We start from the raw sequence: 19,005 nt of genomic DNA, 5'->3' as shown, positions 1-19,005 counted from the left end.
TGGCCAGATTGATTTACCGAGCTAGAAAAACAAGCCGTTTGACTATGTTGCTTAGTCCAGCGATATCGCAAGGATCAACTTGTAAACTTCTTGGAGCCGTCGTCATAAACAAGCAGTTGTACGGTTTCTGGGACCGGTTTCGGGCTGCGTGCTATATCTTTCCAACATTTTCCAACACTAAAGCTGGGGAAAACCTACAAATGAATAAAAAAAACTATTAGCACGAGATGTAATTCAAACGCATTCTTCTGCCGGCTGTGGGACTACTAACTTCATGAATAACAGCACTGCACCATTGTGACCAATTCCAGCGCTCTCGCGTACAAAACCCAAAAAGTACAGCGAATCGTGCAGAATCTGTAGCAAATCTCGGCGCATCTGGGTGTAAGTGCGAACACGTATCAGCAGCATTAAAACAAACGCGACCCGGAGGCCGTACCGAGAAATATGATCTCAGCACATTTGTCCCATTCTGGGACGCGTTGTTGCGCCAGCGGTTTGATTGCTGCCAGGCTGCAGTAAATCGTCTTAGCCTTGGGGAGAATTGCTACGAAACGAGCAAATGCAGCAAATTCTGCCACCTCGCCGGTGTGCAACATAATCCAGCTTAGGTGGCTCACTTTTTCACACATAGACACGTGCATTGGTTCACCCAACATGTACGAACGCTCTCGGAGGGCCTTGGTGTTTGCATGCTTCACCGATCGTCATGCTATCGGTACTGAACGTGGTTTATCCGATTTATGGCGCTTGGTGTTTATTTTACCCGTGCGTCTGGTGTTTTGAATGACACAGAGCATCACATATAAACAACGATGAATGGTATATTTATCGAATGAAATTAAAAAAAAAATACTAAGTTGAAACTAACCATAAACAAATCAGTTCTACAATTACATCTGAAATATAAGCAAACGAATGTCATTCTTTACTGTTTTTTTTAAAAGATCTCTACTACAAAATAAGATGACAGTAGCATTACTTAATTGTACCCACTATCAATTCACGGCATCCCCTGCGTGGCCCCATAAACTGTTCATTTGCCCCAACTCGCACCATGCTAACCCGTCATCATTAGCGGGAGAGCGTGGAAACCGTAACCGAACTCTCTAATTCACTGCTGATTTCATAATATTCACTATCAATCGATAATTTGATTTATACAGCCGCCTGTTCGTTAGAGATGGAAATTTCAACCAACGACCATTCATCAACAACCCAGACGGGCGAAGTCGGGAAGCTTGGAAGCTTTACTTCCTAAGTTTCGTTTCCTCGATTAGTCACTCTCACTTTCCGGCAAGCGAGAAGTTTAGTCGCATTAGTTAGTGGCATTCAACGCCACTGTTAGCATCCACTGGTGGAGATGGAACAACAGATCACATTTTAATACTCTCCTTTCTCCCGCTGGTCTCGTTGATTATTGCTAAATTAATTAATTAACATGATTAATTGACCCGTAATCGATTACGCGATAACATAGGCTTTCGCCCTTCCGGTTTGCTCGCCGGATTTATGTGTGTGTGTGTGCGTGTCGATAGTTAATTATGTCCCGGTTACGTCGGAAGTAGCGTGGAAAAGAAAGTGACAAATGCAGTGCGGTAAATTCTTTACTTCATGCATTAGAGTTCAAATGTCCAACAAGCAGACACAGTAACAGGAGACATATGAACTATGTTTGTTTTCCACTTGCTAATACAATCATCAGAAACTTTAGCTATCACCTGCAAGTTAATGAACCTTCTTTTTCGACCACAGTACCACATGTCGTTCCCACAAGTGGGGTTTTGCTGAAGTTTCTTTTCGTCCACAGTACACGATACAAAGTAACTTCCAATCAGTATTTTCGTCAGATAAAATCATCCATTCACCAATTCAGCTGCAAAGCCCCTTCTCAGCACGTTTGGGGATGCATCAGTTAGGTGAAGGAACAAAAAACAAGTAAAACCTCAAAAGCCGCACCTTTTCCAGCCATCGAGATCGAGAGTGAATGGGCTGCGTCCTATAAACAACCCCGCGTCCATAACAGTTAAAAACAAAGCGAAACAAAACGAAAACGACGATCGTAGCATTAGAAGAGCAAAACAAAAAAAAAACATAGCATTGATTGTATGCTGGTGTGCATTTTCATTTGGCTGCACCTTCTTTTGCACAAATCACCTTTTTTTTCCTACCGGCGGCGATCGATTCCTTACCATTCCCAGTGATTTGTTTTTTTTTTACCGGATTGAGCTTTTGCCCTTAGAAGGGGAGAAAAACGTTCCCTTTCGCCTGGCCAAATGGGGCGCCCACGTGTTACCACGTAGCAACAACCATGTAATACAAAGTTTGTGTGTTTCATGGGCCTGTTTAGATTTTGTTTTTGACGTTCAGTTAGAAATATTAATAAATTGGCCATAAGTGCAGGGAATTGTGGTCGATGGAATGAACACGTTCCTGATACATCTGAATTTATTTTCGCAGTTATGTTTTTATTGTAAACAAATCTCATCAAGAGGATAATTTTCCCTGTTGCTGTTGCTTTGCAAAGTTCCCTAACGTTTCGCTTCTAGCAACTTATCCATCAGCTTCACAGTGATGAAGCAGATTTTGTTTTGCTTCTAATATAGCGAACCGTCACTAGTACGAACGTCGCAGGAGCGTCTTGCGATCGAGCGAACGAAAGTCTTTCGTACGGCCGGCCTGGTACGGTCTGCGGTTGGTTCCAACTTTCTAAAAACCCGATCTTCCCGGTCGGTCGTTTGCTTCACTCGGTCGGTCGAACGGTCATTTCCTGTCTAACGCAACGCCAAAAACGTGCACCCTTCCCGGGCACATGCCGGGTTCGTCGTCATGATGATTCGCTGACACCGGCTGTGTTGTCGTCATCGTTATGCACCCACCCCAAGCAAAACCGAGTCGGCGGTGTGGTGCAATGCGTTTAGGGGTGGAAAAAGCAACATTAGCGCACGTTTGCAACCGGTCCTGGCCGGTCGAACCCGGGGCCGGAAGATGGAGCGCGACCGGTAAATAGGGTTCACTAAACGCAACCATTTGACTACGAGCCGCCATAGGCCTCGTGGGTTGGTGCATGCGCTCGTGGCTCGACTAATAAGCTGAACGGGCGTGCGCGAGCGCGCGCGTTCGTACGTAATGTCACCGGATGCGAAAACCGTTCTCCTATGAAACAGTCTTCCCGGGTCGTAAAGAGGAAAAGATGAGATGAAAGTGTTGCTGGAAGTGAATGTGTATCGACGTCTCGATTCGATTGCGATGCAATTTTATCATTGTTTAATCGAAAAAAACACGATTTATTTCATACTTTCTCCGTCGTATTCTATTCGCTACACAGCTGTGCATAACATTAACCGAAGGGCTCATAATTTAATCCTTGATCAAGCTAAGGAACACATCGCTCGCAGAAACAATTAAAGTAATGCGGGCTCATATTATGTAAAGAAAAAACTCATATACTACTAAGACGATCCTAATTGTATTTGCGAATATCAATCACTAGCTAAACGATTTTTTTACAACCAATGCAATGGAAAACTAAATAAACGTTGCTTGGAAAAACTTGTAAGATTGGAACGTTTAACGTATATGTTTTAAATATTTTTCACTTACAGCCCTCAAAATCGCACTGAAACTTAACCTACACGAAGAGAAAACTGCTTCATATCACCTTAAAACATCGAATATCTGGGACAGTCAAACGAAACCAGATGTCGACATTGTTGCAAATTCACATTTGCAACGTAAAACAGCGTCACACGCAGTGAGCAAACTTTACACTTTCCATCGGCCGCAACATTAAAGCAGACACGAATTTCACTGCTCACGCTTATGTTTACTTTAGTCCGACCGCCAGCCTTTCATATGGCACAGCATCGTAATCGTTAAACCGTATAATTCGTGTCATGGTTTGCATTGCGCCGGGGGTTTGCTTCCATTTTCCCGCCAAATTCGAAGGAGTGGCGCACGGTCTCGCATCGACTCAAAGTGCCAAAGTGAAACGAATCATTTTATGTTTATTTTTATTTTGGAAGAAAGTTTGTGCATCTTCGTTGCACGACCCTGTGTACGATAGCAGCGCGAACACGTCAGGTACGCATGTAACAGCGGGTAAAATACATGCCCGGCCGTGACAGATGAGCTTTTTAATGATAATGGCACAATGGAGAGAACAGCCATGGTTCGCTGATGCACCGGTCGCTTGAATCCGCAACCGATCCCTTGACTAAATTAAACTACCAGCCATGTTTAATTGGATACCGATACGCCTCATTCGAGACTCACTTTCGACAATGTGAAAGTGTACAGTTTAAGGCATGGTTTGCACACTTACACTTTAGGGTACGCGCATGTTATTAAACCCAAAGAAGCCTAAATGTATTTGCTTAACTTTAAATCATAAACCGAATTACTCGTTGGAAAACTAACACTGACAAGCAATTCCCAAACATAACAGATCTTTATTCAAACAACAAATTACGCGGTCCATTGATTATTGTGCGTTAAAATTCATGTAATAAATATAAAAATCGCCATAAGCGGCAACCATCCAATAGCGAGCCCACATCGTCGTGTTTGAAAAATCAGGTCAAGTCAGCTCAAACAAATTAAGTAAAAAAAAGGGATCATAAAACGGACTCCAAATGCTGTATGACGCAACTGACGCACATTCACCCAAGCGTGTGGGCGCGAATTCGGGATCGAATCAATCAATTTGATCCCCTAATGAGTTGAATAACAACCGGATCCCCTGCCAGGCACTGCGAATGTCTAGACCTTTGGCATAGGAATTTTGGAAACTTAGAAACACAGCGACACCACCCCCGAACAGTCGAGGCGGACAGATACTTACCAAATATGAGATTAGTCAACATCAACTTTAATTTTCCAACAAACAAGGACACCGGACACGGTCACAACGTATATTGTTCGTACGTGCTTTCGACGCCACGTGTTCCGTAATTCGCCTAATATAGTCGCACAGCTTCTGGTGTTAGATTAAAAGGTTGCTCTGCAAGCATATAGCGTGCGTCAGAATCTAAAATGAAACAAAGCAAAAGGATATGGCTTTAGTTATTATTATTATTATTATTATTATACCAGCATGGGAAAGCGTGTTACGTAATAGGCGATTCGTACGAATTGAGTACAATTTTTCAAACCACACCGAGGCTGCTTCATATTTTCCCATGTAGGACATTTATCGATTTCCATTCCTTTTGGTGCCCCTGCGGCGAAACCACGGCAAGACGCAACTAGCGCGAACTCCCGGCACACACGGGAGTAGTTTTTCGCTATCGATCAGCAGCGTCACGAGTCGTAAAACATTAACAACGTACGACGACGTAGCGGATCCTACACATAACATCGTGCCTTTAGGCTTTGCCTCCGGACAGCTCGGGCAAACCTCGGGAAACACAAACTTTGCACGGTTGTGAAAGTGTGTTTGGCGAACCTTTTCGCGCGGTACTGATCTCGTGCATCAACGATGAGGACAAATCGTTCGATTAAACTGTTTATTCCGTAACCTTGTTGGGGCAAAGCTTCCTCCGTTCTGAACTTGTAGTGATGTACGAAGAAAAAACTAGCTTACAATACTACCGATAGTGCGAGAAATGTGATAACAAACTTAAATTAAAGCATAGGAGAAGCATTTCTTAGTATACTGTAATAATACACACTTTTTGGTAAGATATTAGGTGCACGAGTAAGTTTCCTATGATTTGACTAAAAATTTTAAGAATTACAAACCAAAAAAATGTTTATTTTCTTTTAGTGTTTAAATCATAAATATTTCTTTTAATGTTTAAGTCAAAAACGAATCAAGTTAAGCTCTTCAACTGAAAAAAAGCATATTCCAGTTAGAGCATTCTAAATCTACAGGAACTTGTCGGATGGTATCATATCTGAAATCTGAGGCAGACGAGGTTGAATCTCATCCCCTATTCTTCAAGTAATTTTCAACCATTACCGGTGGTGTTGGAAGATTCATGCCTAGTCCCGTATTATTTTTGTTTTCTACCTTTGAGTCTGGCTTCTAACGAATTATCTGGTATCGAAACTGATCCCCAGTTCGGAAGCAGCTCGTAATATATGACACTCGTTCTTCTCGGTCCCACCATTTACAGAGCATGACCTTCCACGAGTGAATATTTCGCTTTCGTGTCCATTTGAAGGTTGCTCACTGGACTTCTTGTAATTTTTTCACACTCCTATAAATTGTCTTAGGCAAGAAATAGGTCCTACACTAGGGCACTTTTCCACAGCATTAAGAAAAGTCGTATTGTTCGTCCCAAAGACAAATTTTGGTTGCGAATTTGCCACGAATTCGCCGAAAAAAATGTGCTGCTTCGACAAAAATATCCAAATATAATGATGCCAAGTTATTCGCCGGTGTTCAAACAATATTCCATTTGCGATCTTACATTTCTGCCCGTAATATTATATCGGTGGCATCAACGGTGGCAACGAAACCTCTGGAAAGGAATTTGTAGACCCGCTATAAACACACCTTTATGATATACTAAGTTAAGTAGTAATAAAACATTCTGAACTCAGTGAAATTGGTCCCGTTTCACACACCCTGCACACCCTAAGTTTAGCGGTAACTATTCCACCCTCCATGTCATGGCCTTTGCGTAACGATTATGTGAAAGTAGCGAAAGGCCCAGCAACGTACCGTGCCTTACCCGGTACAAACGGTCATTCCACGCGCAACTTGGGGGAACGCCAGCTGCCAACGAACGAAATTCCATTCCGATTCCGATGGTGATCGGACGGTGGGCACCAAAAATGTATGCAATCATGCAAAAATCTATGGTTTTCCTCGGTGCGAAACCTTATCCGTGGTGCGCGCACCAGTGGACCATGCATCCAAACGATGAACGCGCACAACGCGCGGAGCTGCCCCCATCGGGCATCCGTATCAGGTCATTTCACCTCGCGCCGCTCGCGGATTGGGCAATTTCGATGGTACGAAGCTGTAATCATTCGCTGCACAGGTTAAGTCAGCAGCAAAAGTAAAAACCAAAACTATTCGGATTATTCGGACGAATGTGAAACTTTTGCTCCAAATTGCACGATCACGAACGTTGGATAAACGGACCAATTGTGGTAAAAGTGCAACCAATGCTTATGCCGTAACATGGCCGATGGTTGCGCTACGGGAGCAATGATCAAACGATCAAGCGATAATTTTCTTCTCCATGACCTCATCCATGTGATCAATTTTGTCTAGCATATTTTACCGTAGGGTTTGGTATAGTATTGAACAACAAATTGAGTTATTTCGTTTATAAGTCTGAAATTAATATGTTGAGCTTGACTGATAATCACATTGACATCAGGTACCTAAACCCAACGAAAACCAGTTTTTATTGGGTTTATATGGGTAATTTATTAGTATTGTAATTAGTTGGAAAATTTTGTAATATTTGTTTAGCACGGTGGTAAAAAAATAATATGGAAATGTAGATTAAAATGAGACATCGTGTCAAAATTTTGTTGCTAAAAAACTTTGTCGCAATCATTCGCATTGACCATTCGCTATTCAAAAGAACTGTTCCTATATTTATATTGTTACGAATGCTGTCTCAATCTTTCAACACCTTATCTGCTATTAAACCACTCAACACAGCTGAATGAGCCGTTTAAGAGACATTAGACAACCTCAATATGACAATTTACAAAAAAGATGATGTCAATTAAACATACATCACCCATTTGCGAGTGATAAGAAACTTACGGCAGAGTGCGATCGCTTCAAACAAAACGATAAGCGTGCGATGTTTCAATGCAGCGTGTACACGCAATCGCTCTAATTCCTCCAATTATCTGCGCCTGTAATTGATGGCCAAAAAGTATTAATTGGCAGCGGCAGAATTATTAAACTAATAATGTTCATTCAGCAATAAATGCTCATTCCGACCACCAAAATCAAAACCAATAAGCCAACGCACGTGCAGCCAAACCTCCGAACCGGCCCAACTGGCTAGAACGTAGGAAAACATCAAAACCGCCAACTCATTACCGAATGCACAGGTTAAACGGTGGGAAATGAACCGAAATCGAAGAACGAATCAATGGAAAAACTTCGATAATCACCACGAGGAAACGGCCATTCAGCCGGTAGAACTAGAGTGTGCCGCGGCCACTGTCGGCAGAACGTAAACAGTAAATTGGGTTCCCGTTCGCTTTGAAAGATCCGGGTGCTGAAGTTGGAACCGGGGCTACCACTACATGGTACAAAAAAAACCTCAACCTTCACACACGCAAAACAATAGTGTGGCAGGGCAAAGCGGAATTAAAGTCACCGTCGTTAAAAATGGAAAATTATTTCACGGTCAGATGAACTTTTGCTGCCGCTGGTGAGGGTTTCCTGATTTCCATCGACTACCCGAAACGGGTGGAGCGCTACGTGTGCTGGTCGTCATTTGTAGGAATGATCAACTATTAAATAAACTTTAAGTACAAATTGCTCTACAATGAATAAAATTGAGTTTGCGGTGCGTATCAGTTAAAAGCTGCCACCATCCCCGACACTAGAAATCGTCTCAACTAACGATGGCATTGGCGAGATAACCCACTTTGCATAAAATGCTGGACAAGACTCTGCTACTCAGTAAAAGGGCTTTGCTTCACTGTTTATCTGGCAAACAAAAACTAGCGCTGCTGATATGAACTTGTGAAGGAAAGGCTGTATAAAATCCCAACTACTTCCTAGCCCTCTTCATCCAACATCAACCACATGGGGGAACTACCATGGACTTGAAGGACTTACAAGGGGCGATACTATCAAGAACCCACACTCTATGACGAAGTGCACAGAATTTCAGCACTATTCCCCTTGTTCCGTTGTACTTAATAAGTGCGATAATGTGAAGTGTCCTCCATGATGATGTGATCTCACTCTCTATATTCACACTGCGTGACCGTTGCTAACACTAGCAATTAATAATGAATCAAGCAGTAAACTAATTTGGGAAAGAAAAAATAGCTTATCACAAGTTATTCCTACTCATTCACTCTGATTCATGCAGCTCAAATGCGTTGATAGTGGTGAAAGTGGATGTAGAAATTATCCTGGGTGTGTCAGTGTGTGTGGACACGTGGTAAACAAAAATAAAGAAAAAAAACCATTATCAAAGCAAAACAGATGAACAAACGAGGAAGAAAAAAAATTCCCAAACTGGATCAAAACACAACTCCAGCCGGGGTATAATATATTCCAGGTCTATCTTTACGCTAGCGAAGGAGAGAATAAAAAAAAGCTGATCAAACATCAGGAAGTTGCTGTGCCGTCTTTAACCGGGACGCGTTTCAGTATACGGTTCACGATCCGAACCGCCGCTGTGTGGTAAAAAGTCGCTTGATACACCTGCTGCCACGGGTGAAAAGTTGATGGCCCTGTCTTCCCTGACCTGGCTTTATCGGTGCTGCCTAACGTCGGGTCTGCCTGTTTGAACGAACCGAATGTTTTGCCTACCGAGCTTTAATCGTTTCATTCATTTGGTTTGTCGCTTTGGTTTCGTGCAATGACCGAGACGGACGAAGAGCGTCGCCACTTTGGACGGCATATACGCTAGAGCTACTTCCTGTGATTCTGTTCCCGGGCATTGGGTTTGTATTCCTATCCTACTTCTCATACATTACCTACTGTTCTGGAAAAGGGAATGTCCAAAAAGGAAATGAGATTTCTCTTCCCGCTCGACCGGTCAGATTGGGTTTGATTACAAAGAATAACAAATAACCCCTCAGTATGGAGCACACCATTCGAATCATTCGCTACTCTCTGACACGTCAAAGAAGCAGCGCTTTTACGAAGGTAATTTCTAAACTAAATACTAATTCAATATCTACTTCATCAACCAAAAGGCAAATGAGTAAAGACTTGAATCTTGAAACGCGAATATCTCGAAACAATGACTTTAAAGTTGGCGGACAACTCAAAAACAGTTTGTCAGCATGAATGTTGGTTTGAATGTTTTAACTTCTCATAATTTTTCACTCATGTTTTTTTTTTTATTTTTAAACTAAATTGATTAAATTAAATTTTTATATTCATCATAAGTGAATGCGTTTTGATTCAGATAAATTTATCGGACCTTAAGAGCAAAATAACGCTATGGTCCAAGCTTCACCATAGGAGAAGGCATCCACTGATGTCCGCAGATCAGCAAGTTACCGCAAGAGGTTCCTTATAGCGGCCGACGTATTTGTCCAGCTATTCAAAATATTGAAGTTGAAGAAAATGGCAATACCAACATATGTATTGCAATTTTGGCATACATTTATAAGTGTCTTTGAGAAAACACAATCACATTTGCATTTCACCCTACCGCCATTGTGTATTTGCGCGTGGAAATTCTCAAGACTCCATCTATTCCATTGGAACTATTCCAATTGATTCCGTAGCCATTTCGGTAATAAATTTTGTCTTCTTTGGGACTTTGGTTGCCAAAATTATAAACGTCAATCGCGTTCAAAACAACTTGAACGATAACATATACGCCAGCAAAATAAAAATGCGATGGTAACGACTTATATAGATGATTATTTATAAAAAGACTATTCTAGCATTAGTCATGTCTATTCCGTAACAAATTGCTAACTTTATATACTAGGACGAACGATCCGTATCTGATAATCGATCTTCCAACGGTGCCATGTAGGACCAACCGCCTGGTTCATCAACACGATACGCATAGCCAAGATAGGGGACCGTACCACGACAGATGTAATTTGCGTGGGCTGTTTAATCACAATTATAAACGACCACTGCCGCGAAGGTCAGTCATTGGACTGGAAGCGAAGCGAAAACATAAGAAAAATCTAGATACGGAAAGACCACTCCGTGAACCTGTTTTCCCAAAGGGATGTTGGTAGGAAGGCACACTAAACGGGCGCATCATTCCCAAACATCTGACGGAGCAACGGAGTGAATGCGTGACCGGTGATGCGTACGATCAAAAGACACACAATCCAAGATAGAAGGGCACGATCGGATACGCCACCGAATAACGTTGGGTGGTTTGACTCATTCTTCATAACGTTTCTAATCGCTTTTAAAATTTTGAAAGGTTATTAAAACCGGATTTGAAGATCAATTTAGATCTTCAAAAAGATAAAATGTATTACTAATAATTTATATTAGTTAGAGAGATTATAACAAACCAGCAAATGACAGCATCAAAGTAGACATGTTTTCCATACTGTAGCATGTTAGTGGCGACCACTGTGATGGGAAACAATAGCACAATTGAGCATAAAGTAATACAATATTTATGAAAGCATTTGAATATTAATTCGAGATGATAGCTACTATTTGTTGTAGACTTCGAATACTTTTTCTGAAACAGTTCCTAACTGAACCAAGCAAACCACCAGACCGGGCAGTATTGCATTCATCGGCTACACTATGCTATGCGTCCGTCGCAACGGAGGCGTGCTTGATCTTAATTGATGATTCTATGTGACCTTCTCGAGGGTGAGGAAATGGGTCGAAATTTGCACGATTTCCTTTGATGTGACGACAGTTGACCATTTAACCTGACTTATCGTTCAATTAAGCGCGATTGTACCACCCACTCTCGATCTTGCGATGGTGATGAGTTGATCAACTTTCTGTCTTTTGTCCAGAGTGGCGTGAAAGAAGATTATGGGAGACGTGTCAAAGGTTCACACAGCTAAACCCGTTCGGTATGGTGAGTCATCCGTCGGCATAAATCTAGGTACTTACCGTTGTTGCGCTATCCCAAACTGTACTGGTTGTTATTGTTGTTCGATACAGCTGACTTTCGAGGTGTATCTAATTCCAGATAACACGGCACTAGTACAACATTTCACTTGCCACATACGCCAACCAAAAACATAATCACGCTGTAAACCATGAATGCACGGCCAAGATGGGAAGAGAAAGAGAACAGAGGGGGTGGATGAACATAAGAAAGTGCCGCTACACTACTCTACACGTCACGGAATAAGCAAAATAGAAAATATCCAAAACAATCAAGAAACGCGTATGGAGAAAACGGGTCCACTGTTAGCGCTCCGGTGTTTCGGATCGATCGATCGATTCAGACGAAAGGTCTTCGCGTGGATGTGTCAAAGTGTTTTTTCTATATTCTCACACGCATTAAAATTATCACGTGCGGAAAGGTGGACGAACTATACACACAGGCACATATGCTGCACGAAGCATAATCAGGAAACATACAGGTTATCACTAAAAAAGAGCTTACATTCGATCACGACTTGTTTGTTTTGAGAAGAGGAAACATTGAGTATGACCTCACAGCACGACGATTCAATTTGGAATGGCGATTTGACATAACGGCGCTATAGCGTTTGAAGCAACAGTCGTGTACACTAGACACTGCACGATTCCGTACAGCAATCGAAATATGCTGTTCTAATTATTATTTGATATGTATGTTAAAAATATATCCAATGATCATTCAACTCATTTACGTAATGCTTTATCAGTTTACAATAATTTAAAACAAAATAAAATATAAAATAACAATTAAAATTACAATCCACAAGCAATTTGTTTTTGGTAAAAGCGCTTCTCTAACATTTATGAGTTGAGATAATTTTTAAAATATCCTATTACACTAGGATACAACATTGTTGTACATTTGTACTCATTAAATTGAACAATCTAAACTAAAAACTTCAAAACTTTTCGTAGTAAAAGTAGTACATACCACTGTGGCACCAAATGTGGTTGACATTCAGCATTTGGGTCCAAGTAACAAACTTGAAACCAAAACAAAATCTCACATGTGAATTTGTTTACTTTGATCAAAACACAAAAAAATTACCATCCTACTCTAGGCGCAAAATCGTAAGTTATTTTTCCCCATTTAATCAGCTTGCTATTCCATCGTTCGCACCGTAGTATATCCTCACCCCATGTGTGTAGAGTGTGCGAATGGTACCGATTATCCTTATCACCGGTAGCACACAAAGGGTACATGAATGAAAAATCAATTCAAAAAAGTTTGGGCGCGCGCACAAGTGCAGCGCGAACGGTGCCGAATTCGCTAGCCGCGCTAGGACAAAGAGCACGGGTCAATAGTGTACCAAACAAATGGCAAGGAAGACAAATTGGCACCACCCTCCTTTGCGAGTGGTAATAAACCATCGCCGTGAGGTGTCGTTGCGTGTCGAGTTGTCTAGCTGCATTAATAACATCACAAAAGGCTGCTGAAAAACGGGTCCCATCCCCATACACAATCTCTCGGAAGGAAGGGATAGATAATTTGTGGGCGAGTACGTTAATTAAAATTAATTTTGACACCGTGCAAATACCATCTCGTAGCAAATCGTCGTGCCGTCCGGGAATGATGGTTTATTATTCGGCTATTTATGAAGGTGAAGAAGGAAAGTAAAAATAACCGTCTGATATTTTGCCGTTTTCTGTCGCAGGAAAATTCACAACAACATCACGACGACGACATACGGACGGACGACCGGTTGGATGTCGGCGGTCTGATCGATAATCCCTTCCCCCGTTATGTGCGCTGTTGTGCATCTATCCGTTGTTTGTACGTGCAGTATGAATTTAATAATATCTCAAAGGACTCAACAACAAACGGCCGTGTTTGTGTGCCCGAATGTGGGGGAAGTGTTGCCGGAAGGCGAAACTGTTGTCGTTTGCTGAACAAGCCGAAAGCGAATAATGAAACCGAACGTCTGTCTCGAAACGACCGTAGAGAACATACCGCAAGCCGCCCCAACCGACCAAACGGACGACAGTGCGCTAAGGATCGTGAGCAAACAATTCCTCTGTGGCACTCCGGTTCGATCGATCCGGTGGCATGTGAGTAGTGGCCACTTTACGTGCAGTGTGTGAAGAACGTTTCATTCTTGCGTCCAGTTGCAGGGGCATTATATTGGGTTTATGTTTTAGTTTTTTGTTTGCTTTTTTCCCCCGTGTGCTGTTGTGGGACAATTTGTAGGGTCTGTTTGAGCGCGAACTAGCCTGGGATGAGCAGGCAGCTTTACTGGACCTCACAGTAGATCATCCGCTGGTGCGGCTCTATCCGCTCAGTGTCGAGTACCAGGCAGCGTTTCTGAAATATATCATCGCCAAGCTGTCCAGCATGAACGTTGAGCAACACGATCGGATGTATGAGAAGTATTGCGCGATGCTTTCACCCGGTACCGAGCTACCCTTGGACGACCCGTCGATCGGGCTAAGCTACAAACACTACGAACTACCGCACGGACAGGGTGTTATATCGCTGAAAGAATCCAGCGCCTTCGTATCTGAAGGTACAACAGGACTGTGTAGCTGGCAGGCGGCCAAAGCTCTCTGCGAACACATATCGAACAATCGGGATGATTTCCACGGCCGGAACATACTGGAGCTTGGTTCCGGGGTCGGTTTGTCCGGTATCTATCTAGCGAAATGCTACGAACCCTCGATCATCGTCATGTCGGATTGCCACTCTTCGGTACTGACAGCGCTGAAGGAAAACGTCCGGCTTAACTTCCCCAATGCGGCATCGGTGGAGTGTGATAATCCGCTTGTTAGTCTGCTGCTGGATAGTGGCAACACACTGATGGGCGTGATGGATCTCGACTGGCAGTATATCAGCGCGTCCAACCTAAGCCAGCTGATCGAACCGGACGTGATTGTGGCAGCGGACATCGTGTACGATCACACACTATTCCCAGCGCTGCTGTCCACGTTGAACTACATATTCTGTCTGTCGAATAACCGGTGCAAGTTTGTGCTTGCCTGCACTGAACGGAACCAGGACACGTTGAATGAGTTTCTGCAGCTGTTGAGTAAGTGCACCGATCCGATACGATCATACAGGGTGTCGCAATAGATGTGATATGGCGAGATACCATAATCAGTGAAGTCGTTGGTTTGTCCCTATCCGTCGACTGCGCGATTCTGTAAACTGTGTTCACCATATTCTATCTATTACGGAACCTTGTGACCGACCTTCTTATTAACCGTTGTTTCATTACCCTTTCCTTCTCTCTTACCTGGGTGCAACAGTCACCGCAAAGTTTCGCATCAACGAAGAGACGGTTTCACCATCGCGCCACTTTCACTGGGATAGCAGCGCATCAAACATACGTATCTTTACCATAACGAGAGCCTTCTCATAAGATGCATACACTATTTTTTCCCTCAAAAAAGTCTTTTAGAATCTATTTTCTATTTCCCTTCCGAGGCGGAAACTTTTAACCACCTAACCAACCAAATCGCTAACGCTTTCGTACAGCTTCTCTTTCAGCCCGAAACGTATCTATACCTACTTATCACCTTTTGTCTAACTATTGCTATAGTGTCCACACGGGAGTGGCACAATTTTCATATTATCGACGCCAGAGGGACCACCAGATGGAATCACACACACATACATATGATAGCGTTACTGCAACACGGAAATGAAAGTATAAAAAAGCTTGAACGCGACAAACAGTAAAGACATACCTTAAAGTACACACCAAAACCAACCAATACCACGGAAATGGAACCAGTTAACCTGTTTTAAAAACGTCCACTGTTTAGAGCCCAGAACCATGTGCTAGTTTAAAATATGCTAAATATATACATCTATTAGTGCAAATCTAGTAGTACCACTGTAAAGAATTTATTCTTGTCTGTTTTTCCTGACGCTCGGGCGCGGTTGTATTGCGATCAGACCTCAAACCGTACATGGTTTTGAATTCTGATCTTAAAATTTATTATTTTTTACGAAAAATAAGTAAAAAAAAGAAATCCCAACCAACGGGACCTCTGAGTACTTATTCTAAATGCGATAGATCGTCTAGCTCGGGAGGAACTTGAATGATATCGTCCTGTACCTCCTGCAAGTTACCACCAGTGCCACCGGTAGGTATGTAAGCGGTCGGTTTGGCAATTATATTGGCAGCCGGTCCGGTTTGGGATTGATTTATGATGACCACCTTCTGGCCAATCGGCGTACCACTTGCTGCTGGCACATTCGGCCCCATTCCCGCTAACGCTCCCGATTCCAGCTTTATCATGCTCGGTTGTAACTGTACAGCGGTACCGGTCGTTGCTATGGGCGTACCGCTGGATACGCTGCTCTGTCGCTGAATGATGGGACCTACAAAATCGTCTACATCTCAGTAAACATGGTAATTGAATGTAAACAAACAGAACCAAATAAAATAAACCCGAACGGAAATACGTAATGATATTCAGAGCAAACGAAAACGGGGTAAAAATGGCCAAAGTGTGTAAAATGCATACCTTGCGAAGGAGAAGGTGTTTGCGTTCGTTGCGGTACTATAACAAACTTTTGCTGTGATTGCACTTGCGTCAAACCGGACCCACCCGTTGCCGTTGCTGGTCGCTGTATTGAAGCCGTTGCTGCCATCGTTTTGGCTATGGTGGACGACTGGGGTGTCTGGGGTCGAGATGGTGCTGCCGCCGATAGGACTATCGTGTTGCTACTGTTACTGCTAGTACTCACGGTGATGGAGGTAGTAACCGATGGTGCAGAACTTGCCCCAGATGGACCGCCCGATCCGGCTGCTCCAGACGAGGGTGAAGCAGAACGGGCCTTAACCACCGCCTGGTGTAGCGTTTGTCCCAAGCACCCGTAATCTCGCTTATAATCTTCTACCAAATCGGGTGGGTTGCGGAGCGTTTTCAATATGGGTGGAACGCCCTTCAGCAGCATTGTCCTAATGTGACCAGCGGCGATCTTGTCCGTGTTACTAATGTTGCTAGTAATACCTTGTAACAGTGGTTCAACGCGCTCGGAGATAAACTTCAGTCGTGGTATGATGAACACCTTGGTAACTTCCGTCCCCAGCTCGGACAACCCCTGCAGGGCGCCATACATCGACGATAGTGGAGTCTTGTCGTTTTGCAGTGCGGCACTGAACAGTCGCGTCACACGCGTTTGCAGATTGTTTGTGGATGTGTTAAACGTTTTACAGATCTGTGCCATTAGCCGGGCAGCAAAGTCACGCAACGCCCAGTGATTGTCCAGCTCCGGTCGCATACATAGCTGCCGTGATACGATGCACGTTGAAACACAGGGAATAAGTTCGTGGAGCTAAAAATTATGGAACCAATTCGAGACATTTTAACCTTTTGCTGCGAAATACGGACTATCCTACTTACATATTTCTCTAGATAGAGAGCAGGATTGTCCAGCAGGGCGCGAACCATTCGCATTAGATAGATCAACAGGGCGAGATTGTTTTGGACCACGTTCACCTTTACACCTTCTGCGATAAATGTACACATTCGCGGAAGCATTTCGTGCAGACCCGGATCGCTGGACAGCGAGGTCAGTGCTTCGGCTCGTCGTGCCTCATCCGATCCGACACAGGCTTCCGTGATTTCCTTGTAGTACAACTGTTGCTCGACGGAAAGTTCGTGTTGGGCCAACTGCTTCACCTGTACCGTTTCCGAGTTCTTTAACTTGTGCTTGTTAATAGTCGGTTTGCCGGTCGTATCCTTTAGGTTTGTTTTGTCCAGCTTATGAGCCGGATTGACCGAATCCAGCGCTTGCACATCCTTCGACAGTGGGGGTGGATTTTCCGGAACGGTCGGTTGCACGCCTTCCACCGCCAACCAATGAGCACGTAGCGACGCTTCGAGCGGAATCTTGGGCGATTGGCCCTGCACCACCTCGGTCAAGTCGACCTCCTTCTCCTCGATGAAATGCAACTCCCGTCCACCGCCGGAAGCGAAGCGGAAGGGAATGAAATCGCGTGCCACGAATCCGTACTGTGGTTCGATGTTTCGCACCTTCAGCGAATGGTCAATGTCGGCGATGGATAGCTTCATGCGCTTCGAGTGATGCATAAACTTGACGGCGTCCTGTACAATCTGCTTCAGCTTGAAAGATACATCGTCCGCCAGTTCTTTGGCTGCATCATCCGGTAGACTACCGACGCCGATACTCTCCGCTATAACCTTCATCGATTCGAGCGAAAGTGTGGAACCGTACATAGTCTTATCGCGATCGCCCATTTTTTCCGCCCGACTGGAGTTTGGTTTCACATAAATTGAATTAAACAAACTGAAATAGAGAGAGAAACACTTCCACCGAAGCTGAAAATTCTGTTTGTTTTTTATTCTTCTGAACAGCAGAACACAGCAGATCGAAACTAGCACCCAAACAACAAAACTGAACTTTGACAGTATTGACAGTTGCATACATGCTTGCAAGGAAGTACTACTGAGACTATAGAGACTTTAAATAACAAAGTAACAAAAGGATTTTACTTTATTCATTGGTCAATATTTCTATAGGAAAAATATGCAATGGCACTGGTCTCTCCCACGACAGGTAAATTTCAAAAATCCCATTCAAAGTGTTTTCCTATAGCACTTTCCTATAGCCTATAGCACAATTGAGTCTAGAAGGATATAATAGCATACATGACCCTGAAGATATAATAGCAAACATAATCCTGAAAACAATCAGAAATAAATTAAGGAAGTCAATCAATAGTTTTTATTTGATTTTTATCTGCGTTTGTTTCACATGACGTTTAGCTACCGGGATGTTTGTTGGGTACCAAGCTTCGACAGATCTGTCAAATGGTCACTCAATATGCTCTACAGTGCGGTAAAAAAAATGCCATAGATATTCAAAATAAATTTTAAACTCTATTCTAGACTAGACGATAAACATGCTTTATTGTTTTCAGAAAACTCTTCCAAAATTAGATAAGAGAACAGTTATTGTTCAATATTCGTCAAATTAGCATTGTATAACTTTTCGTTCGAAAGGATTCGCCCGCCATGCCTGATTCGAATTGAGTGTCGTTCGAAACCGAACTGGTCTGTCAACAAAAATTTTTCCCCCGCCCGGCACAGCTAGCGGGAAAATCGCATCGGCCTTGGATTGCGTTGACTGCGTGAGTGGCTGTCAAACAGCATGGACGCGTGAGTTCCGCTGCCGACGACGAATAATCATCGCTTTGGTCCCATTTTTCCAATTTCATCGTTTTTGTGTTGATTGGCTCGTGGTGTGACGGGTGTGTTTTCGTTAA

The 19,005-nt window shown here is 43.2% G+C and overlaps 3 protein-coding genes across 7 annotated transcripts in view; 1 reads left to right on the top strand and 2 right to left on the bottom strand.

Annotated features, from left to right (window-relative positions):
• Positions 1 to 12,300, bottom strand: part of LOC128299448 (MICAL-like protein 1) — a 35,709-nt gene extending 23,409 nt beyond the window's left edge. Inside the window, exons 1-3 of one of the 3 annotated variants that reach the window (XM_053035420.1) lie at positions 12,231 to 12,300; positions 11,729 to 11,868; positions 4,844 to 5,029 (exon numbers count right to left, since the gene is read on the bottom strand). The gene's annotated coding sequence lies outside the window, so the exon portion shown is untranslated. Of the gene's footprint in view, positions 1 to 17; positions 97 to 4,843; positions 5,030 to 11,728; positions 11,869 to 12,166 lie in introns of those variants that run through there. The other 2 variants (XM_053035421.1, XM_053035419.1) reach the window with 2 other exon arrangements.
• A 443-nt stretch (positions 12,301 to 12,743) lies between these two features.
• Positions 12,744 to 15,597, top strand: LOC128310317 (protein-lysine N-methyltransferase EEF2KMT). 2 transcript variants are annotated; one of them, XM_053046925.1, is made up of 4 exons: positions 12,744 to 12,838; positions 13,423 to 13,816; positions 13,956 to 14,790; positions 15,011 to 15,597. In XM_053046925.1, exons 2-4 carry the CDS (start codon positions 13,676 to 13,678, stop codon positions 15,121 to 15,123), a joined length of 1,089 nt encoding a protein of 362 aa, XP_052902885.1. In that variant the 5' UTR covers positions 12,744 to 12,838; positions 13,423 to 13,675; the 3' UTR covers positions 15,124 to 15,597. The 2 variants fall into 2 exon arrangements, with proteins under 2 accessions (XP_052902885.1, XP_052902886.1); XM_053046926.1 differs by lacking the exon at positions 12,744 to 12,838 and adding an exon at positions 13,136 to 13,266.
• Positions 15,598 to 15,645: 48 nt separating this feature from the next.
• LOC128310509 (transcription initiation factor TFIID subunit 6-like) lies at positions 15,646 to 18,009 on the bottom strand. 2 transcript variants are annotated; one of them, XM_053047162.1, is made up of 3 exons: positions 17,120 to 18,009; positions 16,238 to 17,051; positions 15,646 to 16,103 (listed from the first exon to the last, which is right to left on the bottom strand). In XM_053047162.1, the coding sequence occupies exons 1-3, from the start codon at positions 17,975 to 17,977 to the stop codon at positions 15,766 to 15,768; spliced, it is 2,010 nt and encodes a 669-aa protein (XP_052903122.1). In that variant the 5' UTR covers positions 17,978 to 18,009; the 3' UTR covers positions 15,646 to 15,765. The 2 variants fall into 2 exon arrangements, with proteins under 2 accessions (XP_052903122.1, XP_052903123.1); XM_053047163.1 differs by having other exon boundaries at positions 15,646 to 16,091.
• Between the last annotated feature and the right edge of the window lie 996 nt (positions 18,010 to 19,005).

This window comes from Anopheles moucheti, chromosome 2 (genome assembly GCF_943734755.1).
Source record: "Anopheles moucheti chromosome 2, idAnoMoucSN_F20_07, whole genome shotgun sequence".
Lineage (NCBI taxonomy): Eukaryota > Metazoa > Arthropoda > Insecta > Diptera > Culicidae > Anopheles > Anopheles moucheti.
This window is presented reverse-complemented; position numbering and strand designations above follow the sequence as displayed.